General features: G+C 41.1%; 1 protein-coding gene and 1 long non-coding RNA gene across 2 annotated transcripts; both read right to left on the reverse strand.

Annotated features, from left to right (window-relative positions):
* Positions 1 to 1297: 1297 nt before the first annotated feature.
* LOC149751304 (uncharacterized) lies at positions 1298 to 2942 on the reverse strand. Its single transcript, XR_016398373.1, has 2 exons — positions 2755 to 2942; positions 1298 to 2712 (listed from the first exon to the last, which is right to left on the reverse strand). It is a non-coding gene; the product is annotated as an uncharacterized LOC149751304 (long non-coding RNA).
* Positions 2943 to 3944: 1002 nt separating this feature from the next.
* Positions 3945 to 15050, reverse strand: LOC149751305 (uncharacterized). Its single transcript, XM_089927146.1, has 2 exons — positions 13816 to 15050; positions 3945 to 13633 (listed from the first exon to the last, which is right to left on the reverse strand). Exon 2 carries the CDS (start codon positions 8873 to 8875, stop codon positions 7691 to 7693), a length of 1185 nt encoding a protein of 394 aa, XP_089783272.1. The 5' UTR covers positions 8876 to 13633; positions 13816 to 15050; the 3' UTR covers positions 3945 to 7690.
* Between the last annotated feature and the right edge of the window lie 4363 nt (positions 15051 to 19413).

The raw sequence follows: 19413 nt of genomic DNA on the forward strand, positions 1-19413 counted from the left end.
CCATATCTTGCAGAGTCCTATTTTTCCTTTCAGCCACTCCATTAGACTGAGGTGAATAGGGAGGTGTAACTTCATGTAGAATTCCATTAACTCTACAGAATTCATTCAAGTCATTAGAGGTGTATTCTCCTCCTCTGTCTGACCTGAGAATCTTTATTCTCTTGTCAAGTTGATTTTCTACTAAAGATTTATAAGTCTTAAACATCTCAAATGCTTCATCTTTAGATTTCATTAAATAAACTTGACAATACTTAGAATAATCATCTATGAAGGTAATGAAATACCTTCTACCCCCTTTAGTCAAAGTTCCATTTAGATCACATACATCTGAATGTATTAATTCTAATAAAGTTGAATTTCTATTTATTATTTTAAATGGTTTTCTAGGTTGTTTAGATTGAACACAAATTTGGCACCTTTCCTTTTCATTTAATGAAACATTAGGTAATAAACCAGAGCTAATCATTCTTTTAATAGTATTATTATTCACATGTCCTAATCTAGCATGCCAAAGAGATGAAGAACATATTGAAAGCACAATTTTATTATTGTTATCAGAAGGAAAATCCAAAGATACATTATTTATTACATACAAGCCATCACACTCATAGCCTTTGCCTATAAATGTTCCATTCTTTGTTATAATCACTTTCTTAGATTGAAATAACAAAGAATAACCACTCCTATTTAGAAGAGATCCACTGATCAGATTCCTCCTTCCATCGGGCACATGGTACACATTAAATAGTGTAAGCACATTTCCAGACGTAAGCCTTAGAAGTACTTTTCCAGTTCCAAGCACTCGTGCCGAGGTGGAGTTCCCCATAGTTACTGTTAGGCCACTCCGGACCTGATAAGTAGTAAAAAGGGTATGATCAGTACACATATGAACATTCGCACCTGTATCCACTAACCAATCGGTAGAGCAAATTGCCAAATTTAATTCTGGACTTAAAGTTACATACCGATCATCAGTACTAGTAGGATCAGTACTGGATAGCACCATGTTGGTTTGTGGATTTGCAGGTTGAGAAGGTGCATTTCATAGTTCTGATACTTCTTCTTCTTCATCCGGCATACTCGAGCCATATGACCGAGTTTCCCACAATTGTAGCAAATCGGCTTCCGATCATTCTTATTGATATGATGTTTTGGCTTCATAGGTTTTTTTTTGTTTCTAGGTCCACCCTTTTCAAATTTGGAGTTCTTGAACTTATGGGTCTTATTTTGGCCTTCTACAAAGTTCACCTTGGTTAGAAGCTCAGGATTCATGAGTTGCTCATTATCTTTCTCAAGGTGTTGTTCTTGGATCCTAATGGCAGACAATAGAGTTTTCATTGTCATATCCTCGGTTTTATGTTTCAGGGATAACCCAAAGTCTTTCCAAGAAGGTGGGAGCTTGTCAATGGTACAAGCAACTTGAAGGCTCTCAGTTATACCCATTCCCCTTAAGCCTAATTCATGATAAATCACTGTTAACTCATGGGCTTGGTCAACTACGGGCTTGGTGTCAACCATCTTATAAGACAGGAATTGACTAGCAGCATACTTGTCCATTCCGGCATCTTGGATACCATATTTCTTATTAAGATCATCCCAAATCTCCTTGGAGGTTTTAAAAGTGCAGTAGACATCAAAAAGGGGATCAGTAAGATAGGACAGAATCCTTCCCCTACACAGGTAGTCTTTCTTCTTAAATTCCTCCAAATTACAAGTTCTAGCTGGTTCATTCTCTTCCTCATTTGGAGGAGAGTCAAACATTATGGAAAATAACCCAAGTGTGGTTAAGAAGATTTCCATCTTCTGTCTCCAACGCTTAAAGTTATTTCCATTAAATTTTTCAGGAGGAACCGGGTCACTTGCATTGGCCATTGGGGTAACTCTAAGTACTAGCCTATTATATGTAGGAAGAAAATCTACTTCAAGAATGTTGGAAATATACTGTCCCAGAAAATTTTAAATCTATAATACTCTACTTCAATAAATAATAGGCAGAAATAGGCTTAGAGAAAATAAATAGAGAAAGTGGAAAAATGGAACCCGAGATGCTGAGGCGTGGTATGTTGGTCACTTTCCTTGAAGTAGATTTCGCCGCCTTACAGTGCACTAGGCTTAGATGGCGTTCTACTCCTGAGATACAACAGCCTCTCGCACTGTTCCTTCTGCCTCAATGATTTGCACGGATCAAAGAAGCTTTCGAACCCAGAATCAGTATGCAGCAAGCCCGTTGATTGAAAGAAAAACAGCAAAACCGGGAGAATAGAAGTTATCTGTTTTCAATTTTCTATATACTGTCTAATCCGAAGAGGTCTATTTATAGACTTCTTCGGGACAGACGCGACCCAAAAACGATCCAACGGTCGAAACCGGTAAGAAAGTTTGAAAAAACACTGGGAGTATGGCCAGCGGATGCGAGGTCGGTTGCGAAGAGGTGCTATCGAGGAAGCGACGTGGCTCCTCGTGCTAAGGGTGCGAAGCACGACTCATGCGCCTCTTGGCTCATCGCACCTGTTGTCCGACCTCGGCTCCTCTGGGCTCATCACACCTGTGGTCCGACCTCGGCCTCGGCTCTTCACGCTTCAGTTGAGGTGGGTCGGACGAGCACAGGCACACAGAACCTCGGACGAGCAGGGGCAGGGCCCAGCGAGCACAAGCACATGCGCAAAGAACCTTCGCTCGGACAAGCACAGGCACAGCTCGGCTGCAGAGAACCTCGGCTCGGACAAGCACATGCCCAGCTCGGCTGCAGAGAACCTCGGCTCGGACAAGCACAGGCCCAACGAGCACAAGAGAACCGAGCTCGGCTCGGACAAGGAGGGAACATCCCAACGAGCACAAGAAAACCAAGCTTTACGTAATAGAAATAAAAAGGAGGGAATGGGAATCGAACTTGTTATCTCATCCCCACCCAAACAACACACCAACCACCAAGCCAAACTCCCTTATTAACATATATATATAATATATATATTTTAAGTATGAAAACTTTTAATCATTATTTAATAAAAATCTAACAGCAACACCATTCTCCCTTACTCCATCTCAACTAATCTCCCAACGTCCACTTCATCCTCCCGAACTCCACATCCATTTCATCTCCCCGAGTTCACAGCGATCCTATCAACGGCTACCATCCGCATGAGATTCCTTCTTCCGAAACGATCTCACATTCATAATCATCCGCATCATCCTCATTCATCTTTGAACTAACTCCCCTGTTTCACACGTCCAGCTTCTCCTCCATGTTTCGGATTAGATCACATCTCCCAGCTTGCTCCCATCCTTATCCAAGCAAACCTCTCAGCATCAAAGTATCACGTCCACGAATCAAACCATGTTTCCTCCCGTATCCAACGAGCAAAACCAATCCATCGCGACGGATTCCTTCCAGCCATGCTTATCTTCCACGGATAAGCGCCCATATCTTCGGCAGTCCAAAGAACCATCCCAGCCTCCATCCCCTGCTGATAGTCAACTTTAAAGACCACGCAATAGCACGTATCTGGTAGGATAGTGATTACGGGTATCGATCCACAGGGATTGGGGTACAGTTATTTTTCTTTAAAAATAAAAATATTTGAAAAAGAGAATTTGTGAAGACTATTAAACTAAGCAATTTAATAAAAGAAAATGCAATTAAAGGGATATCAGTTTAGGAGAACCTAGGGCAAGGAATTCACCACTAACATCGGAACAAGGATTAATTATATTTTAATTTATTCTTGGATTAACATGCAAATTGGTTACAAGCCTAATAAGCATTCGAATAAAATTTCACAGAAGTAATTTAGGCATAATCCATCTTCAGTTGGCATGTAATGTCTACCCTAAACTAATGCGGTAGTACACCACATCTTCCTTAAGCATGGACTATCTTATATTTACCTAGTGATCATGAAGAACAGTTGTACGAACATCATACTTAAAATCACAGAAATTAAATATGATTCAAAAGAAGATATCCATTAGAAACAATAAGTTCATACAACCCCAAGAATATAAAATAAAATATAAAACCCTCATCCCTTTGTTAGGGCTGCATCCAGCCCTAGTGAGGAGATCAGCCTTCCATGGAGTCGTGGGCGACAGCAGCAGTGATGTAGAAGGCCTTCATCACGACTGGGTTCTCCCTCCTTTCTTCCGCCGGCTTCCTCTCCCTCTTGAACTTTATTATTTCTTTTCTTTAGGAAATCATTCCCAAGATACCCAAACTACTATCTCTCCCTTTTATTTCTTCTTCTTCCCGTGGGATTTTGCTTGAGAGAGATCCTGGAACCGGACCCCCCAAGCTTGCCTTCATCTTCACGCATTGATTCCCTTTTATAGCCTTCACCTGGGTGGGAGGATAAGGTTGATTGAGCTGATCTGCCGTTGGGAAGATGAGCTGAGATTTCTTCAACGTGGAGGAGATGCGGCTGGTAGTTGATCCGGAAGTTGTGTTGCTTGATCTTCGGTTGCAGGGGATGGCGAGGACGTGGAGCAAGATGCAAGAGATGCTGGGATGAATCCATGGATAAGGATCAACTCAGGAGCTTGGAACGTTGTGGATGCAGTGGAATTAACCGACGCTTCTTCACGTGGAACGGCTGGGACACGGAACAGGGGATGAAGCCGGAAGATTCAGAGAAAAGGATAAGGTTGAATCGCGGAAGAAAAGGGATAAGAATGAGTTGTATAAGCGGCTGGGAACGGTTCTGAAACAGGGGAGCTTGGTCTGTGGACGTGACGTGGAAGGAATCCGTTGCGGGTTGGCTTGATTTGGCTGGGAGGAAGACGGGACGGCTGGCGGATGTTTGGGATGAAGTTTAGCCGGAAGATAAGATCTAGACTCTGGTTTGAAGATGTTTGGATGCCATGAAATCTCGGGAAGATAAAGCCAAATCGCAGATGATTCGGGATGCTTACTGGCTGGAAACAGGGGATGGTGAATCGCAAGAGGATGAAGATAAGATGAGCTAGGAGCAGGGGATTGTTCACAGTTGAAGATGCCGATAGGAAGAGGATGAGGATGCTGAGAGTTCGGAGAAGGAAATGATGGGCTGGATGCGAGTTTATCCCGTAAATGCTAGAGATCAAGCTCCCTTGCTCTGTTCTATTTCCGTGAAATCTGGGAAGATAGATCGGAAGCTATGCCATGGGAGATTGGCTCTGTTTTGAAACTAAAACAAGGGAGGTGATCCATGGGATTCGGCAGCTCGGGCGTTGGATTGAGAGGATCTCGGCTGGGAGATAATCCAGATGAGGATGAGAGTTGGGAATCCAGTTGGGATAAGCTGGGATGGAATCGTGAGATGAGTAGAGGCTTTGAACGCGGATGGGATGAAGGCTGATGGATTCGGCTGGGAGCTGGATATGAAGTGATCTCAAAGGGGTTATGGCTCTGATCCGTGATAACGTTGAATCCTGGAAAGCCGTGGGATAAGGATAAAGAGCAAACGTGGAGATGCACGGGAGAAACGGACGGCCATGTGGAATGTGCGAAATGCTGGGAGGAGATGTTAATCAGCTTGGAATGATGCCTTTTAGGATGTGATTAACTCGGGAGAAAATTGGAGTTGATCCCGGTTGGATGAAGGAGTTGTTCGGATGGGGTTAAACGAGGATGGTTTACGAATCCGTGTTGTACTCGGAGGGATCGATTGGCTTGGACGATGGAGCTCAATTCTGATAGGAATAGCTGGCCGAGTGTTGGATTTGGTTCGGGAGAGTGATACGGCTTTGTTCTTCGAACAGGCTCTAGAAAGGGACTCGGATTGGTTGAAGCTTTGGGATCCGTGCAACTAGATGATATACTTTGAGATATGCGAAACAAATAATTGAAGGGATTTTATTAAAATAGGATCATGTGGAAAAAGAGTTGGAATGACTGAGGAGAAAGTTAGGTGAACGTATGAAGAGTCAGGAATTAATGGGAAGCACTGGGTTTTGGAAAAGAGTTATTGGAGTCGACTCTGAAAATATAAAATTGTGAAATGATGTAGTGTCCGTTTAGGCTTTACCTAATTGAGCTTGACTTGACCTGCATGCATTAAACTTAATCAATAAATAATCAAATCAAACTTGAATTACCTTTGATAATTCATTAAAATGCACTGGTGAAGGTAATACATTTTTTAGTTGAATTTACAAAATATGTGAATTAAAATAATGATAAGTGCTATGAATAAGATATTAATTTATGCATTATTTAGCACTTATCACACCCCCCAACCTACATTTTGCTAGTCCTCAAGCAAAATAAAATAAAAAAAACTAACTCACTTTCGCAGGAATCGCGATTGCATTTACCGTATGCAATAAGGCTTTAAACCCCTAGGTGGCCCTAGTGGACGAGTTTTGTCTCGTGAGGGTTTCCGACTCAGATACCCACAAACTGCGGTCTCTACCCAGTTTATTTTATTGTTTTATAAAATCTAATTTCAAATGCATAAGTGCCAAGAATTTCAAAAGCACACAAAGTTTTATTACTAAGTCAGCCCAAATCCTAAATCAGTATGCAATTTAAGTTGAAATCATTAAGTTTCTGTTAGAGAGTTGTAAGGCTAATTTATACTTGGGTGCTCGGTGATGTCTGGACCATACACAAGCTAAGGCTTTAGATTCTCCAAAATACTGCTAAAACTAGTAGTTTCCAAGAATTGGTCAGATAAGACCTAATCACTGATTCAAAATCATCCTACCTTGCAGAATTTCGAGAGTTGTGGATGTTTACTTTAATACCTCATGGGCTTTATCTGTAATATTCCAGTTTACTCGAATTTTTACAACGACGGCTTTCACACTATCGTCTTTTTCAAGGTCAATATTATTTTCTCTTTTTCTCTTTTTTTATTTTTTTTATTTTTTATTTTTTTATTTTTTTTTATTTTATATTTATTACGCACTTTTACTCTTGTAATGATTCGTCCATGTAACGAGCATTCAGTCAACACTCCCACACCAGATGGCATAAGGTGTTAGGCATCAAGACTCCCCTACGGACCTATGCTCGGATTCATCATTGCAAGCCCGCTGACCTTTGACAATAGGTAGCCCTTTTCGATGTGCCTGACTAAATTCACTTCTTTTTTTTTTTTAATAGCGAATTAGATAGGTATGATTCATGAGGACTCAAGGTTGCTACCAGACTTAACAACATCATGTTAAACCTAATCCTTAGAAGTGCAGGCCATACGTGTTGTGAAATTTCAAAGTAAAAATTATCTTACAACTCGCTAAAAGAATTTTTAATGAAAAGAACTCAAATTGACTTATTCCTGACTAATCATTGGGCTTTTTAGATTTTATATACTTTGTGTGATTATCATTTCAGCACTAAGGCATAGAAATTAGGTTTTTTTTTTTTGAAATTCACTTTTTTTTTTTGAAATTCACTTAAAAATGTGAAAATGCAAAAAATTCCTTCAAAAATTCGAATCCTATACCCTCCAACCTAGATCAGACATTGTCCTCAATGTTTTTTTTTTGAATATTATATTATTATTTTTATTGTTTTATATATTTTTTATTTTGGACGAAAATATGATGCATATGGAGGATAGAAGCATTTTACCGTAGTTGCATCAGTAATATGAGGGATCCTGTTAAAAAAAATGCGACAAAAAAATATGCAAAAATAACCTACGAGAATTGGGTTGCCTTCCAACAAGCGCTAAGTTTAACGTCTTCAGCCAGACGCAGTGCATCCTTATCAAATCATACCGGGTTCATGCGGGGTTCTCCAAGGAAGAAAATTTGTGGAAGACTGATTGTTGGGCACGAAGTTGACTGCTTCTATGGCCTTGTCTATATCAAAGTCAAAATGGGCCAAGTATGTTTTCAGAGGGTTATCTGCCAAAATATAGGGAAGGGTTTCTTCTACAAGATCGTCCATTTTGTCTATTAGGAAGCACTCAACTTCCTTTGCAGGTTGATCAGAGGCACGAAATATATTTAACTTGACCTTCATATTCCCAAAGGATATATTCATCACCCCAGTTCTACAATTTATACTTGCATTGGCTGTAGCTAAAAAGGGACGCCCAAGGATCACGGGGATTTGTTTCTTAAGATTAGGATCATGTTCCATATCAAGAACGATAAAATCTACTGGAAAATAGAATTTGTCTACCTTGACAAGAATATCTTCAATTATCCCACGTGGTGTTTTTACAGATCGATCAGCCAACTGAAGGGATACCGAGGTTGGTTTTAACTCACCTAACCCAAGTTTCTCATAAACTAAGTAAGGTAAAAGATTGACACTTGCCCCTAGATCTAAGAGTGCTCGATCAATGAAATTATTTCCTAAGACACAGGAGATGGTGGGAGCACCAGGATCTTTGAATTTCGGTGGGGTGTTGTGTTGGAGAATAGAACTCACTTGCTCAGTTAGGAAGACCTTTTTAGGTACATGTGTCCTAGATTTTCGCTTTTGGGTACAAAGGTCTTTGAGAAATTTGGCATAGGAGGGAACTTGTCTAATAGCATCAAGAAGCGGGAGGTTGATTTTGACTTGTTTGAAAACCTCCATCATCTTCTCTAGTGAAGTTCCCTTTTTGCCAAAGGGAGAGGGTGAATTAAGAGCTTCAGGAAATGGGGCCTTTGGGATATGAGTTTTGGCAGAAGGTGGACTAGATGAAGAAGAAGAAGAAGGTTTTAGATTTTCATTTGACACATTTCTATCCTCTTCTTTACCTTCCTTATTGTTATCCTCCCCAATCTTATTGTCTACTACATGTCCACTCCTTAGGGTAGTCAAAGCATTGGCTTGTTCATGATGAATTGTATTTAGTTGATTTTCTTGAGCCATGTATTGTCCCCTAGGATTACTCACTGGTTGTTTTGGAAGCTTTCCTTCCTCTCGCTTGTTCAGTGCATTAGCTAGTTGCCCCATTTGGGATTCTAGCTTGGCGATAGATTGCGTGTGAGAGTGCACCAATTGTGTAATGGTTTCCAAACCTTGAAGGGAGGTCAACACTTTCTCCTCAAAGGCTGTGTTTCTATGGGGTGGAGGAGGAGTGTGTTGAAATTGAGTCGAAGGACGGTAGGGATTAATATTCTAGAATGGTTGAAAGTTTTGGGAATAAGGTTGGAAAGTATTGGGAGTCTGCTGCTTCCAAGAAAAATTCGGATGGTTGCGCCATCCCGAGTTATAAGTGTTAGAATACGGATCATTACCCGGTCTAGGCTGTGTTTGAGCAGCGTTGACTTGTTCTTGTACAAATTCAGGGAATTGAGCTGCCGAAGGGCATTCATGTATAGGGTGAGACGGGCTAGAACAAAGAGCACAGACTTGTGCTTGGGAAAAATTTGGAAGCTGTTCTCTAGACATTAGCTGGTCCAACTTGCGGGACAGTGCATCTACTTTGTGAGATAGACCTATGGACTGGCTAACTTCATATATGGTCCCTTTTCTTTGAGAACTCGGGGGTGCTTGACGAGCGGAGGAGGCATGGTGGAGAGAATTTTCATTAAGGTTTTCAAACATCTGCCATGCCTCATTCTCACTCTTAAGCATGAAAGTTCCCCCACAAGAAGCATCAACCATTTGACGATTTTGTTCGGACAGTCCGTCATAAAAGCATTGCACTAATTGCCACTTGGGTATTTGATGATGCGGGCATTTCCGGAGTAAATCTCTAAATTTTTCCCAAGTTTCATGAAATTCTTCCCCGTCAGATTGGGAGAAGCTCGTGATAGCACGCCTAAATTGGTTTGTTCTTCCTATGGAAAAATATTTCTTTAGAAATTCATGTTGCATTTGAGCCCAAGAGAGAATAGAATTGGCTTCTAATGAATGGAGCCATTGTTTAGCTCTATCCTTAAGAGAAAAAAGGAAACAGCCTAAGTTTCAGAGCATCATCAGTGAAGTTCTGAATTTTGACAGTAGTGCAAATCTCAAGAAACTCATCCAAATGTTTATATGGGTCTTCATTGTTAAGTCCATAAAAAGAGGGAAGCATTTGGATGACACTAGACTTAATTTCAAAATGTGCAGCAGCGGTGGTATCAGGTAGTCGAATACAAGATGGAGAGGTATAAATGGAAGGAGTGAAGTACTCCTTTAGGAGTTTGGGTTGTTCTTCAGCCATCTCTATAAGTGGAGCAGATCCTATGGTTCTATAGGTGCGGATTTCAGCTCGAAGGGCCCTAATAGAACGCTCTATTTCAGAATCGAAAAGTACTAATTCAGGAGATCTGGAACGACACCCTAGCATACACTAATACTCTTCTGATCAGTTAAGTACAATCAAGCATGCATTAAAAAGAAAAACATATAAAATCCTAGTATGTCCCTAAAATCACTAGACAGCTCCTAATTGGTTTGAAGAGGGCACCTAGGCCTCCAATCCGGTCTAATGAACTTAGTTGACCAGGTAAGCTCCCAGGTAAGTGGGGGGGTCACGATGCGTTCGCAAAGGTCCCACTTAAAAACCACTTGCCTCGAACAGGTGAACTGTCTCCCTTGGGACAAAGCTTGCCTAGACATCAACTGAGCCACAGAGCGAAATTGGTGCAACTTTTGGTGATCTTCGTCCTATTGAGCTCGAATGTCCCTAGGGGCCAACGTCTAATTGATTTTAATTAACGTGATAGCTATGTGAGAATTGATTCACCTAATTTGGGCAAGAATCTGGTGATGAAATCCAGTTCTTATCTTTTAGGGGTGATTGCCCTTACTATGTGCGGATTAATTGGTGTATGTGTATCAAGCATGCATTCACACTTTTGCTGAATTTAAAATCAAACAATCACCACAAAAGAAAATTTAAATAAGAAAGGTTTAGAGGTTACCAAAGAGAATTTCTCAAACAATTTTTCTTTATTTTTAGGCAAACCTCTACTGCATTCCTTTTTCCAGTAGTTCCCTTTTGATCGTCCCAAATTTTATTCTTTGATTCCTGAATAAAAGAAAATTCAAGAATTAGTAAGAGAGAAGAAGAAGATAAGGAAAGTAGAAATAGAAAATATTTTTATTTTATTTTAGATATATATATTATTATTATTATTATTATATTTTTATTTTTTTTAAAAAAAAAATTTTTAATAAAAAGAAAAACAACTATGCTAGCAATCCCCGGCAACGGCGCCAAAAATTGATAGTCAACTTTAAAGACCACGCAATAGCACGTATCTGGTAGGATAGTGATTACGGGTATCGATCCACAAGGATTGGGGTACAGTTATTTTTCTTTAAAAATAAAAATATTTGAAAAAGAGAATTTGTGAAGACTATTAAACTAAGCAATTTAATAAAAGAAAATGCAATTAAAGGGATATCAGTTTAGGAGAACCTAGGGCAAGGAATTCACCACTAACATCGGAACAAGGATTAATTATATTTTAATTTATTCTTGGATTAACATGCAAATTGGCTACAAGCCTAATAAGCATTCGAATAAAATTTCACAGAAGTAATTTAGGCATAATCCATCTTCAGTTGGCATGTAATGTCTACCCTAAACTAATGCGGTAGTACACCACATCTTCCTTAAGCATGGACTATCTTATATTTACCTAGTGATCATGAAGAACAGTTGTACGAACATCATACTTAAAATCACAGAAATTAAATATGATTCAAAAGAAGATATCCATTAGAAACAATAAGTTCATACAACCCCAAGAATATAAAATAAAATATAAAACCCTCATCTCTTTGTTAGGGCTGCATCCAGCCCTAGTGAGGAGATCAGCCTTCCATGGAGTCGTGGGCGACAGCAGCAGTGATGTAGAAGGCCTTCATCACGACTGGGTTCTCCCTCCTTTCTTCCGCCGGCTTCCTCTCCCTCTTGAACTTTATTATTTCTTTTCTTTAGGAAATCATTCCCAAGATACCCAAACTACTATCTCTCCCTTTTATTTCTTCTTCTTCCCGTGGGATTTTGCTTGAGAGAGATCCTGGAACCGGACCCCCCAAGCTTGCCTTCATCTTCACGCATTGATTCCCTTTTATAGCCTTCACCTGGGTGGGAGGATAAGGTTGATTGAGCTGATCTGCCGTTGGGAAGATGAGCTGAGATTTCTTCAACGTGGAGGAGATGCGGCTGGTAGTTGATCCGGAAGTTGTGTTGCTTGATCTTCGGTTGCAGGGGATGGCGAGGACGTGGAGCAAGATGCAAGAGATGCTGGGATGAATCCATGGATAAGGATCAACTCAGGAGCTTGGAACGTTGTGGATGCAGTGGAATTAACCGACGCTTCTTCACGTGGAACGGCTGGGACACGGAACAGGGGATGAAGCCGGAAGATTCAGAGAAAAGGATAAGGTTGAATCGCGGAAGAAAAGGGATAAGAATGAGTTGTATAAGCGGCTGGGAACGGTTCTGAAACAGGGGAGCTTGGTCTGTGGACGTGACGTGGAAGGAATCCGTTGCGGGTTGGCTTGATTTGGCTGGGAGGAAGACGGGACGGCTGGCGGATGTTTGGGATGAAGTTTAGCCGGAAGATAAGATCTAGACTCTGGTTTGAAGATGTTTGGATGCCATGAAATCTCGGGAAGATAAAGCCAAATCGCAGATGATTCGGGATGCTTACTGGCTGGAAACAGGGGATGGTGAATCGCAAGAGGATGAAGATAAGATGAGCTAGGAGCAGGGGATTGTTCACAGTTGAAGATGCCGATAGGAAGAGGATGAGGATGCTGAGAGTTCGGAGAAGGAAATGATGGGCTGGATGCGAGTTTATCCCGTAAATGCTAGAGATCAAGCTCCCTTGCTCTGTTCTATTTCCGTGAAATCTGGGAAGATAGATCGGAAGCTATGCCATGGGAGATTGGCTCTGTTTTGAAACTAAAACAAGGGAGGTGATCCATGGGATTCGGCAGCTCGGGCGTTGGATTGAGAGGATCTCGGCTGGGAGATAATCCAGATGAGGATGAGAGTTGGGAATCCAGTTGGGATAAGCTGGGATGGAATCGTGAGATGAGTAGAGGCTTTGAACGCGGATGGGATGAAGGCTGATGGATTCGGCTGGGAGCTGGATATGAAGCGATCTCAAAGGGGTTATGGCTCTGATCCGTGATAACGTTGAATCCTGGAAAGCCGTGGGATAAGGATAAAGAGCAAACGTGGAGATGCACGGGAGAAACGGACGGCCATGTGGAATGTGCGAAATGCTGGGAGGAGATGTTAATCAGCTTGGAATGATGCCTTTTAGGATGTGATTAACTCGGGAGAAAATTGGAGTTGATCCCGGTTGGATGAAGGAGTTGTTCGGATGGGGTTAAACGAGGATGGTTTACGAATCCGTGTTGTACTCGGAGGGATCGATTGGCTTGGACGATGGAGCTCAATTCTGATAGGAATAGCTGGCCGAGTGTTGGATTTGGTTCGGGAGAGTGATACGGCTTTGTTCTTCGAACAGGCTCTAGAAAGGGACTCGGATTGGTTGAAGCTTTGGGATCCGTGCAACTAGATGATATACTTTGAGATATGCGAAACAAATAATTGAAGGGATTTTATTAAAATAGGATCATGTGGAAAAAGAGTTGGAATGACTGAGGAGAAAGTTAGGTGAACGTATGAAGAGTCAGGAATTAATGGGAAGCACTGGGTTTTGGAAAAGAGTTATTGGAGTCGACTCTGAAAATATAAAATTGTGAAATGATGTAGTGTCCGTTTAGGCTTTACCTAATTGAGCTTGACTTGACCTGCATGCATTAAACTTAATCAATAAATAATCAAATCAAACTTGAATTATCTTTGATAATTCATTAAAATGCACTGGTGAAGGTAATACATTTTTTAGTTGAATTTACAAAATATGTGAATTAAAATAATGATAAGTGCTATGAATAAGATATTAATTTATGTATTATTTAGCACTTATCACCTGCTCCACATCAAAGCAGAATCAAGCCTTCATCCCGTTGTGATCCATCTTCATCCAAGTTCATCCCCCAAGCATCCGGATCAACTCCATCCTCCTAGCGGAACAGAGTATTAGCCTATTCACGCCCATTCCAGCCGACCGAATCCAATGAATTCCAACTTTCCTCCCAGCATCTAGATATTCCATTGTCAGCCGAGTCCCAAGCTTCATCTTATGGATCATCTTCCCTGTTCCCAACCGAATCGAGTTCATCTCATCTCCCAGCTTCATCTCTTCCGAATTCCTTTGCGTCCGTCCCAGCTACATCCATTCGCATCAGCCGGTAACCACTCCAAATCCCAGCTTTGCTTCAACCGTCCGCGCTTCACAGGACGCAGCAGCCGTGGATCAACTTCCGTGGATCAGCACCCCATCTCCTCCCGTCGACTCAACTCTATCCCATGAACAGCATCTAGATAAGCTCCCAGCTTCCGAATCCAGCGTCTTCAACATCCCATCTTCTCCGGATTATTTTCATTCGCGATAGCCTCCCTCCCAGCCATTCCAAGCTCCTGAGTTCATCCTTATCCATGAATTCATCCCAGCATCTGGATAAGCTTCCAGCTCCCCTATTACACATAGCATTCATCAACAAATCCTAGCGTCCGTAATCTTCCCAGCTTGCATCTTTATCCATGTCAACAGTCCCCGCGATCAGCTCTCGAATGCATTCCATGGTTCAACTTCATCCATCCAGCCATCGGGACCAAAGCCAGCTCTTCTCAACCGTGGAACCATCTTCCATCATCTGCGGAGGAGATCAAGCCTCCACAGCCTTATCTTCCCACCCATTTGAAGAAACAGAGGAGGAGAGAGGGAGAGCTTGCTGCTTATAAAAAGGGGAGTCGACGTGATTGAGGGGCATTCTCTTCCGTTCCATTCCTCCTCTTCCCCCACCGGGGGCTGATCCCATCATCTATTCGGAGGGAGGAAACCGGCTCATCCCATCTCTTTGGAAGGGGGGAATACCACAGAAATAAAAAAAAAGCAGAGGAGGGAGAATAGTTTGGGCATTTCGGGAATAACTTCCTATATAAAAAAGTGAAGTGCTGAGAGGGAGTTTCTTCGATGGAAGTCGCCAGAGGAAGAAAGAAAGAAAAGCTGGTCGCGATGGAAGCCTTCTCCACTGCTGCGGCTGTTCAATTCTCCATGCAGGGCTGATCTCTCCTCTAGGGCCGGATGCAGCTCTAACAAAGGGACACAGATTTTAGGTATTTAATTTTATATTCTTGAAGTTGTATGAACTTATTGTTTTAAATGGATATCCTCTTTTATCTCATATTTAATTTCTGTGATTTTAAATATGACGTTTATACAACTGTTATTCATAATCACTAAGTAAAAATCAGATAGTTTATGCTTAAGAAAGATGCAATGTGCTGCTACCTTAGATTAGGGTAGACATTGCATGCCAACTAAAGATGGATTATTCCTAAATTACTTTTGTGAATTTTTATCTGAATACTTATTAGGCTTGTAGCCAATTTGCATGTTAATCCAAGAATAAATTAAAATACAATTAATCCTTGTTCCGATGTTAGTGGTGAATTTCTTGCCCTAGGATCCTCCAAACTGATATCATTTTAATTGCATTTCTTATTAAATTGCTTAGTTTAATAGTCTTCACAAACTCTTCCTTTTAAATATTTTTATTTTTTTTAAAGAAAAGCAACTGTACCCCAATCCCTGTGGATCGATACCCATAATCACTATCCTACTAGATACGTGCTATTGCGTGGTCTTTAAAGTTGACTATCACATACCATATGTCATTCGATTTACATCTTATGTAAATGTGACATTGGTTCAGGTTTACATCCTATGCAATTATGAAATCCTTTCATATATTATGTGAGTACATCTTATGTAAATGACATAATTGTTTCAGTTTACATTTTATGTAAATGTTCTATTGTCTAAGAATTTTATTTACATCTCATGCAAATAAATTTTGTTTAACTAATACATACATCTCATGTATACATTGTTTTAAACATAACCTTAAACAAGTATGAACATTATGATTACCACATTCATCTCATGTATATTTTCAAATCTGAAACTTTAAACCTATTATGCTATTTTCTAGATTTCAAATCATGCATTACTTGATTTCAAATATTGTAATCTAATTACAATTCTAAAACAATTTGCAAGATCATAGCAAATAAAAATCTGCATGCTGAAAATTTCAGCAACCTGAAATTTCAGCATGCAGAAAATCCAGCAAGCATAATTCCCTTAAAAATCAGATTAAAAATGTGGTAATCAATCCTTAAGTCCTAGTCATGCTTCCTAGAACCATGGCTCTAATACCACTACTGAGATACGCCCCGTTCGATGCGACGTTCGCAGCGGAATTCCAATGGGACGTCGTTCGTTGTATGAACGCACCTCGAATCGTAGAATTCAAAATTTTTTCTAGATCCAAATCCAGAAGATCTTTGAACTTATTAGGAAGGAAGAATAGGATCTGAGGAGGGTTGATTAAGATTCATAAAACTGAAACAAAAATTAGAAGATATAAATTTGAAGATCTCATCTTCAAAAATTCTGCAGGTGTAGAACACCACAGCCTGATGATCTTTCTAAGTTTCTAGTTAAGCCGCACAAGTGTCCGGCCTCTACAGGTATCCACACGAGGATCTAATTATTTGAGATAGGGTCTTACTAGAGTGCTAACTCCTTGCAAAGACCTCTTATGACTATCATACTATTGGAAGATAAAAAATCTGCAGCATACCTCTTTGAAGAAGAATGCTTTCTTCTTCAACCTCACTTGCAATGGAGGAAGATGAGGGATGAAGCTTTAAGCGTGGATCATCCTTGCCTTGCTCTCATGGATGAAGAGGAAGACGAGGTCCCCTCACTATGGGACTATTACCCATCCTTGGATTAATGCCAAGTGTCCAATCCTTGTGCTCATAGATGCATGACATGTGTCCACTTAATCAATTGATTAATTTTCTAATCACATTAGGACTCCTAATCTTATTAGGAGAATTAATTGAATTTGGGAGCATGCATCCTACGACGCTATGTGGACTTTAAAGTCCGCATAGTGTGAACATGACTTAAGTCATATTCATCCTACGACGACATGTGGTCTTTAAAATCCGCACAAACTTTGGTTTAATCAAATTGACCCAATCATGAACCAAAATCAATTTGGGTCTAACCCAATTTGATTTGGCTCATTAAATCAGCCCAATTGCAATCCAATTGCAATCAATTCCACTTAGTTCTTCTTCCATTAACTCACTAACACTTAGTGGATTAATTCAATCACCAATCATATTGATAATTGACTTCAATTGAGATAGAGAAAAGTGGTCTTTCCTAGTCATGGCATTAAGCTTCCTGTAGTCAATGCATACTCGCCATCCCGTTTGGATTCGAGTAGGGACTAACTCATTATGATCATTTTTTACCACAGTGATGCCAGGCTTCTTAGGTACGACTTGAATTGGACTTACCCACTGACTATCAGAAATAGGATATATAATCCCTGCATCTAAAAGCTTGATGACCTCGGCTCGAACTACGTCCTTCATGACTGGATTAAGTCACCTTTGTGGTTCTCTAGCGATTTTCGCATCCTCTTCTAGATGGATCTTATGTTGGACCATAGAAGGACTAATCCCTTGATATCAGCTATAGACCAACCGATAGCTTCCTGATTCTTCTGAAGGATACTTAACAACTTCTCTTTTTGTTCTTTAGTCAGATTTGATGCAATTATAATAGGTAAGGTCTTGTTGTCTCCAAGAAATGCATACTTCAAGTTTTCGAGAAGATCTTTAAGTTCTAGCTGGGGAGGCTTGACATTGGATGGCACTAGCTGAGATTCCGAAATAGGCAATGATTCGAACTTGGTAGCCCATCTGCTAGTGTCCATCACAGGAATGGAATCTAACAATGCATTAACCTCCTGACTTGATTCACAATCTTGACCAAAATTAGCCAAACATCTTTCTAATGGATCAGAATAACTCGACTCTTCAAAAGAACTGCTAATTATGTTCTCGATCATGTGAATTTCTTCCAAATCATCCATCTCAGTTGACTGACTACTACTGTGAAAAACATTGAGCTGGACAGTCATGTTCCCAAAGGTTAGAGTCATTATTCCATGTGGAGTGATTGATTAAAACCCTATTTGATTTTGATGAGCTCAAAGCATTTGAGTATATTTCTTGTTTACTAATGAATTCAATTAAGTGTTTCAGTGAAAATCTTGTCTAAGTGTCTCAAGACTTGGTTCATAATTTTTGGATAAGTTAAGAAGTCAGCTTGAACCAAAGTCTGAGACTCGAGTCGACTCCAGAGTATCACGAGTCGACTCCAAGCGTATCAAGTTCACTGGCACGAGCTCGAGTCGACTCCGGATCAGTACGAGTCGACTCCGACTGAGAACAGACAGACGAACAGAAAGCTTCAACTCAGAACCTGTCAACGAGTCGACTCCCGAAGTGTGCGAGTCGACTCCGATGTTCACCGAGTCGACTCCAGGGTAGTAAGAGTCGACTCCAAGAGGAATACAAAGAAAAAGTCAGAGAGCAGTTTTCGGGTCTGAGATTCGAGTCGACTCCAGTGGAACGCGAGTCGACTCCGATGGTTGGCAGGTCGACTCCAAAGACAGCAAGAGTCGACTCTCAGCAGTACACAAAGAAAAAGTCAGAGGGCAGATTCTGGACTCTGAGATTCGAGTTGACTCCCGCATTACGCGAGTCGACTCCGAGACTCCGCGACCACAAAGAAGACAGAAGACCAAGTTACTGCCTCTGAGATTCGAGTCGACTCCCAGACAGCTAGAGTCGACTCCAAGGCAGCTTCACATCAAAAGGGCAGAAGACCAAGTTTCGAAAACTGAGAGCCGAGTCGACTCCGAGGAAGCTCGAGTCGACTCCAAGACTGGACGAGCCAAAAGACAGAAGATAGGGAGTTCGGGCTCTGAGCGGCGAGTCGACTCCCAGGACAGTCGAGTCGACTCGAGTGGACCAAATTCAAAAATACGTCCACGGACTTCATGGGATGAGCCGACTCCGAGAAAGCCAAGTCAGCTCCAGAAGTTGGCGAGTCGACTCTGGGTCAAGACGAGTCGACTCCCAGTCGCGAAGGCAACTTTAATTCAAATCTGGAACAGTTGCAGAGTCGACTCCGGAAAAGTATGAGTCGACTCCCGCTACAGACGAGTCGACTCCTGATCGCGCGAGTCGACTCCAACCCACCAACGGACACATTGTCAGACTGTACAGAGTGTGTAGAACGGGCAGAAAAAGCTCTCTAACGGCTAGTTTCCGTGGGGGTTGGTTTAAATAGCCACAGAGGACTGTAGCAAGGTAGAGAACAACCATTCCACTCCAAGTATTCAAGCATTCAACTCTGCAACTTGTTCTTCAATGAGAAAAAGGGAAGATCTGCATTTACTGCATCCACCTACATCTTCCCAGCAATTAAAGAAGCTCCTCCTGCATTCAAGTCGACTACACATTCAAGAGGAGACCGAAGTTTAAGAAGCCATTCCTCTTCTCCAACTTAAAAGCGTTTGAGGGCTTC

Source organism: Phoenix dactylifera, chromosome 14 (genome assembly GCF_051530095.1).
Source record: "Phoenix dactylifera cultivar Ajwa chromosome 14, Ajwa_hap1_PhDact_Kaust_v1.1, whole genome shotgun sequence".
Lineage (NCBI taxonomy): Eukaryota > Viridiplantae > Streptophyta > Magnoliopsida > Arecales > Arecaceae > Phoenix > Phoenix dactylifera.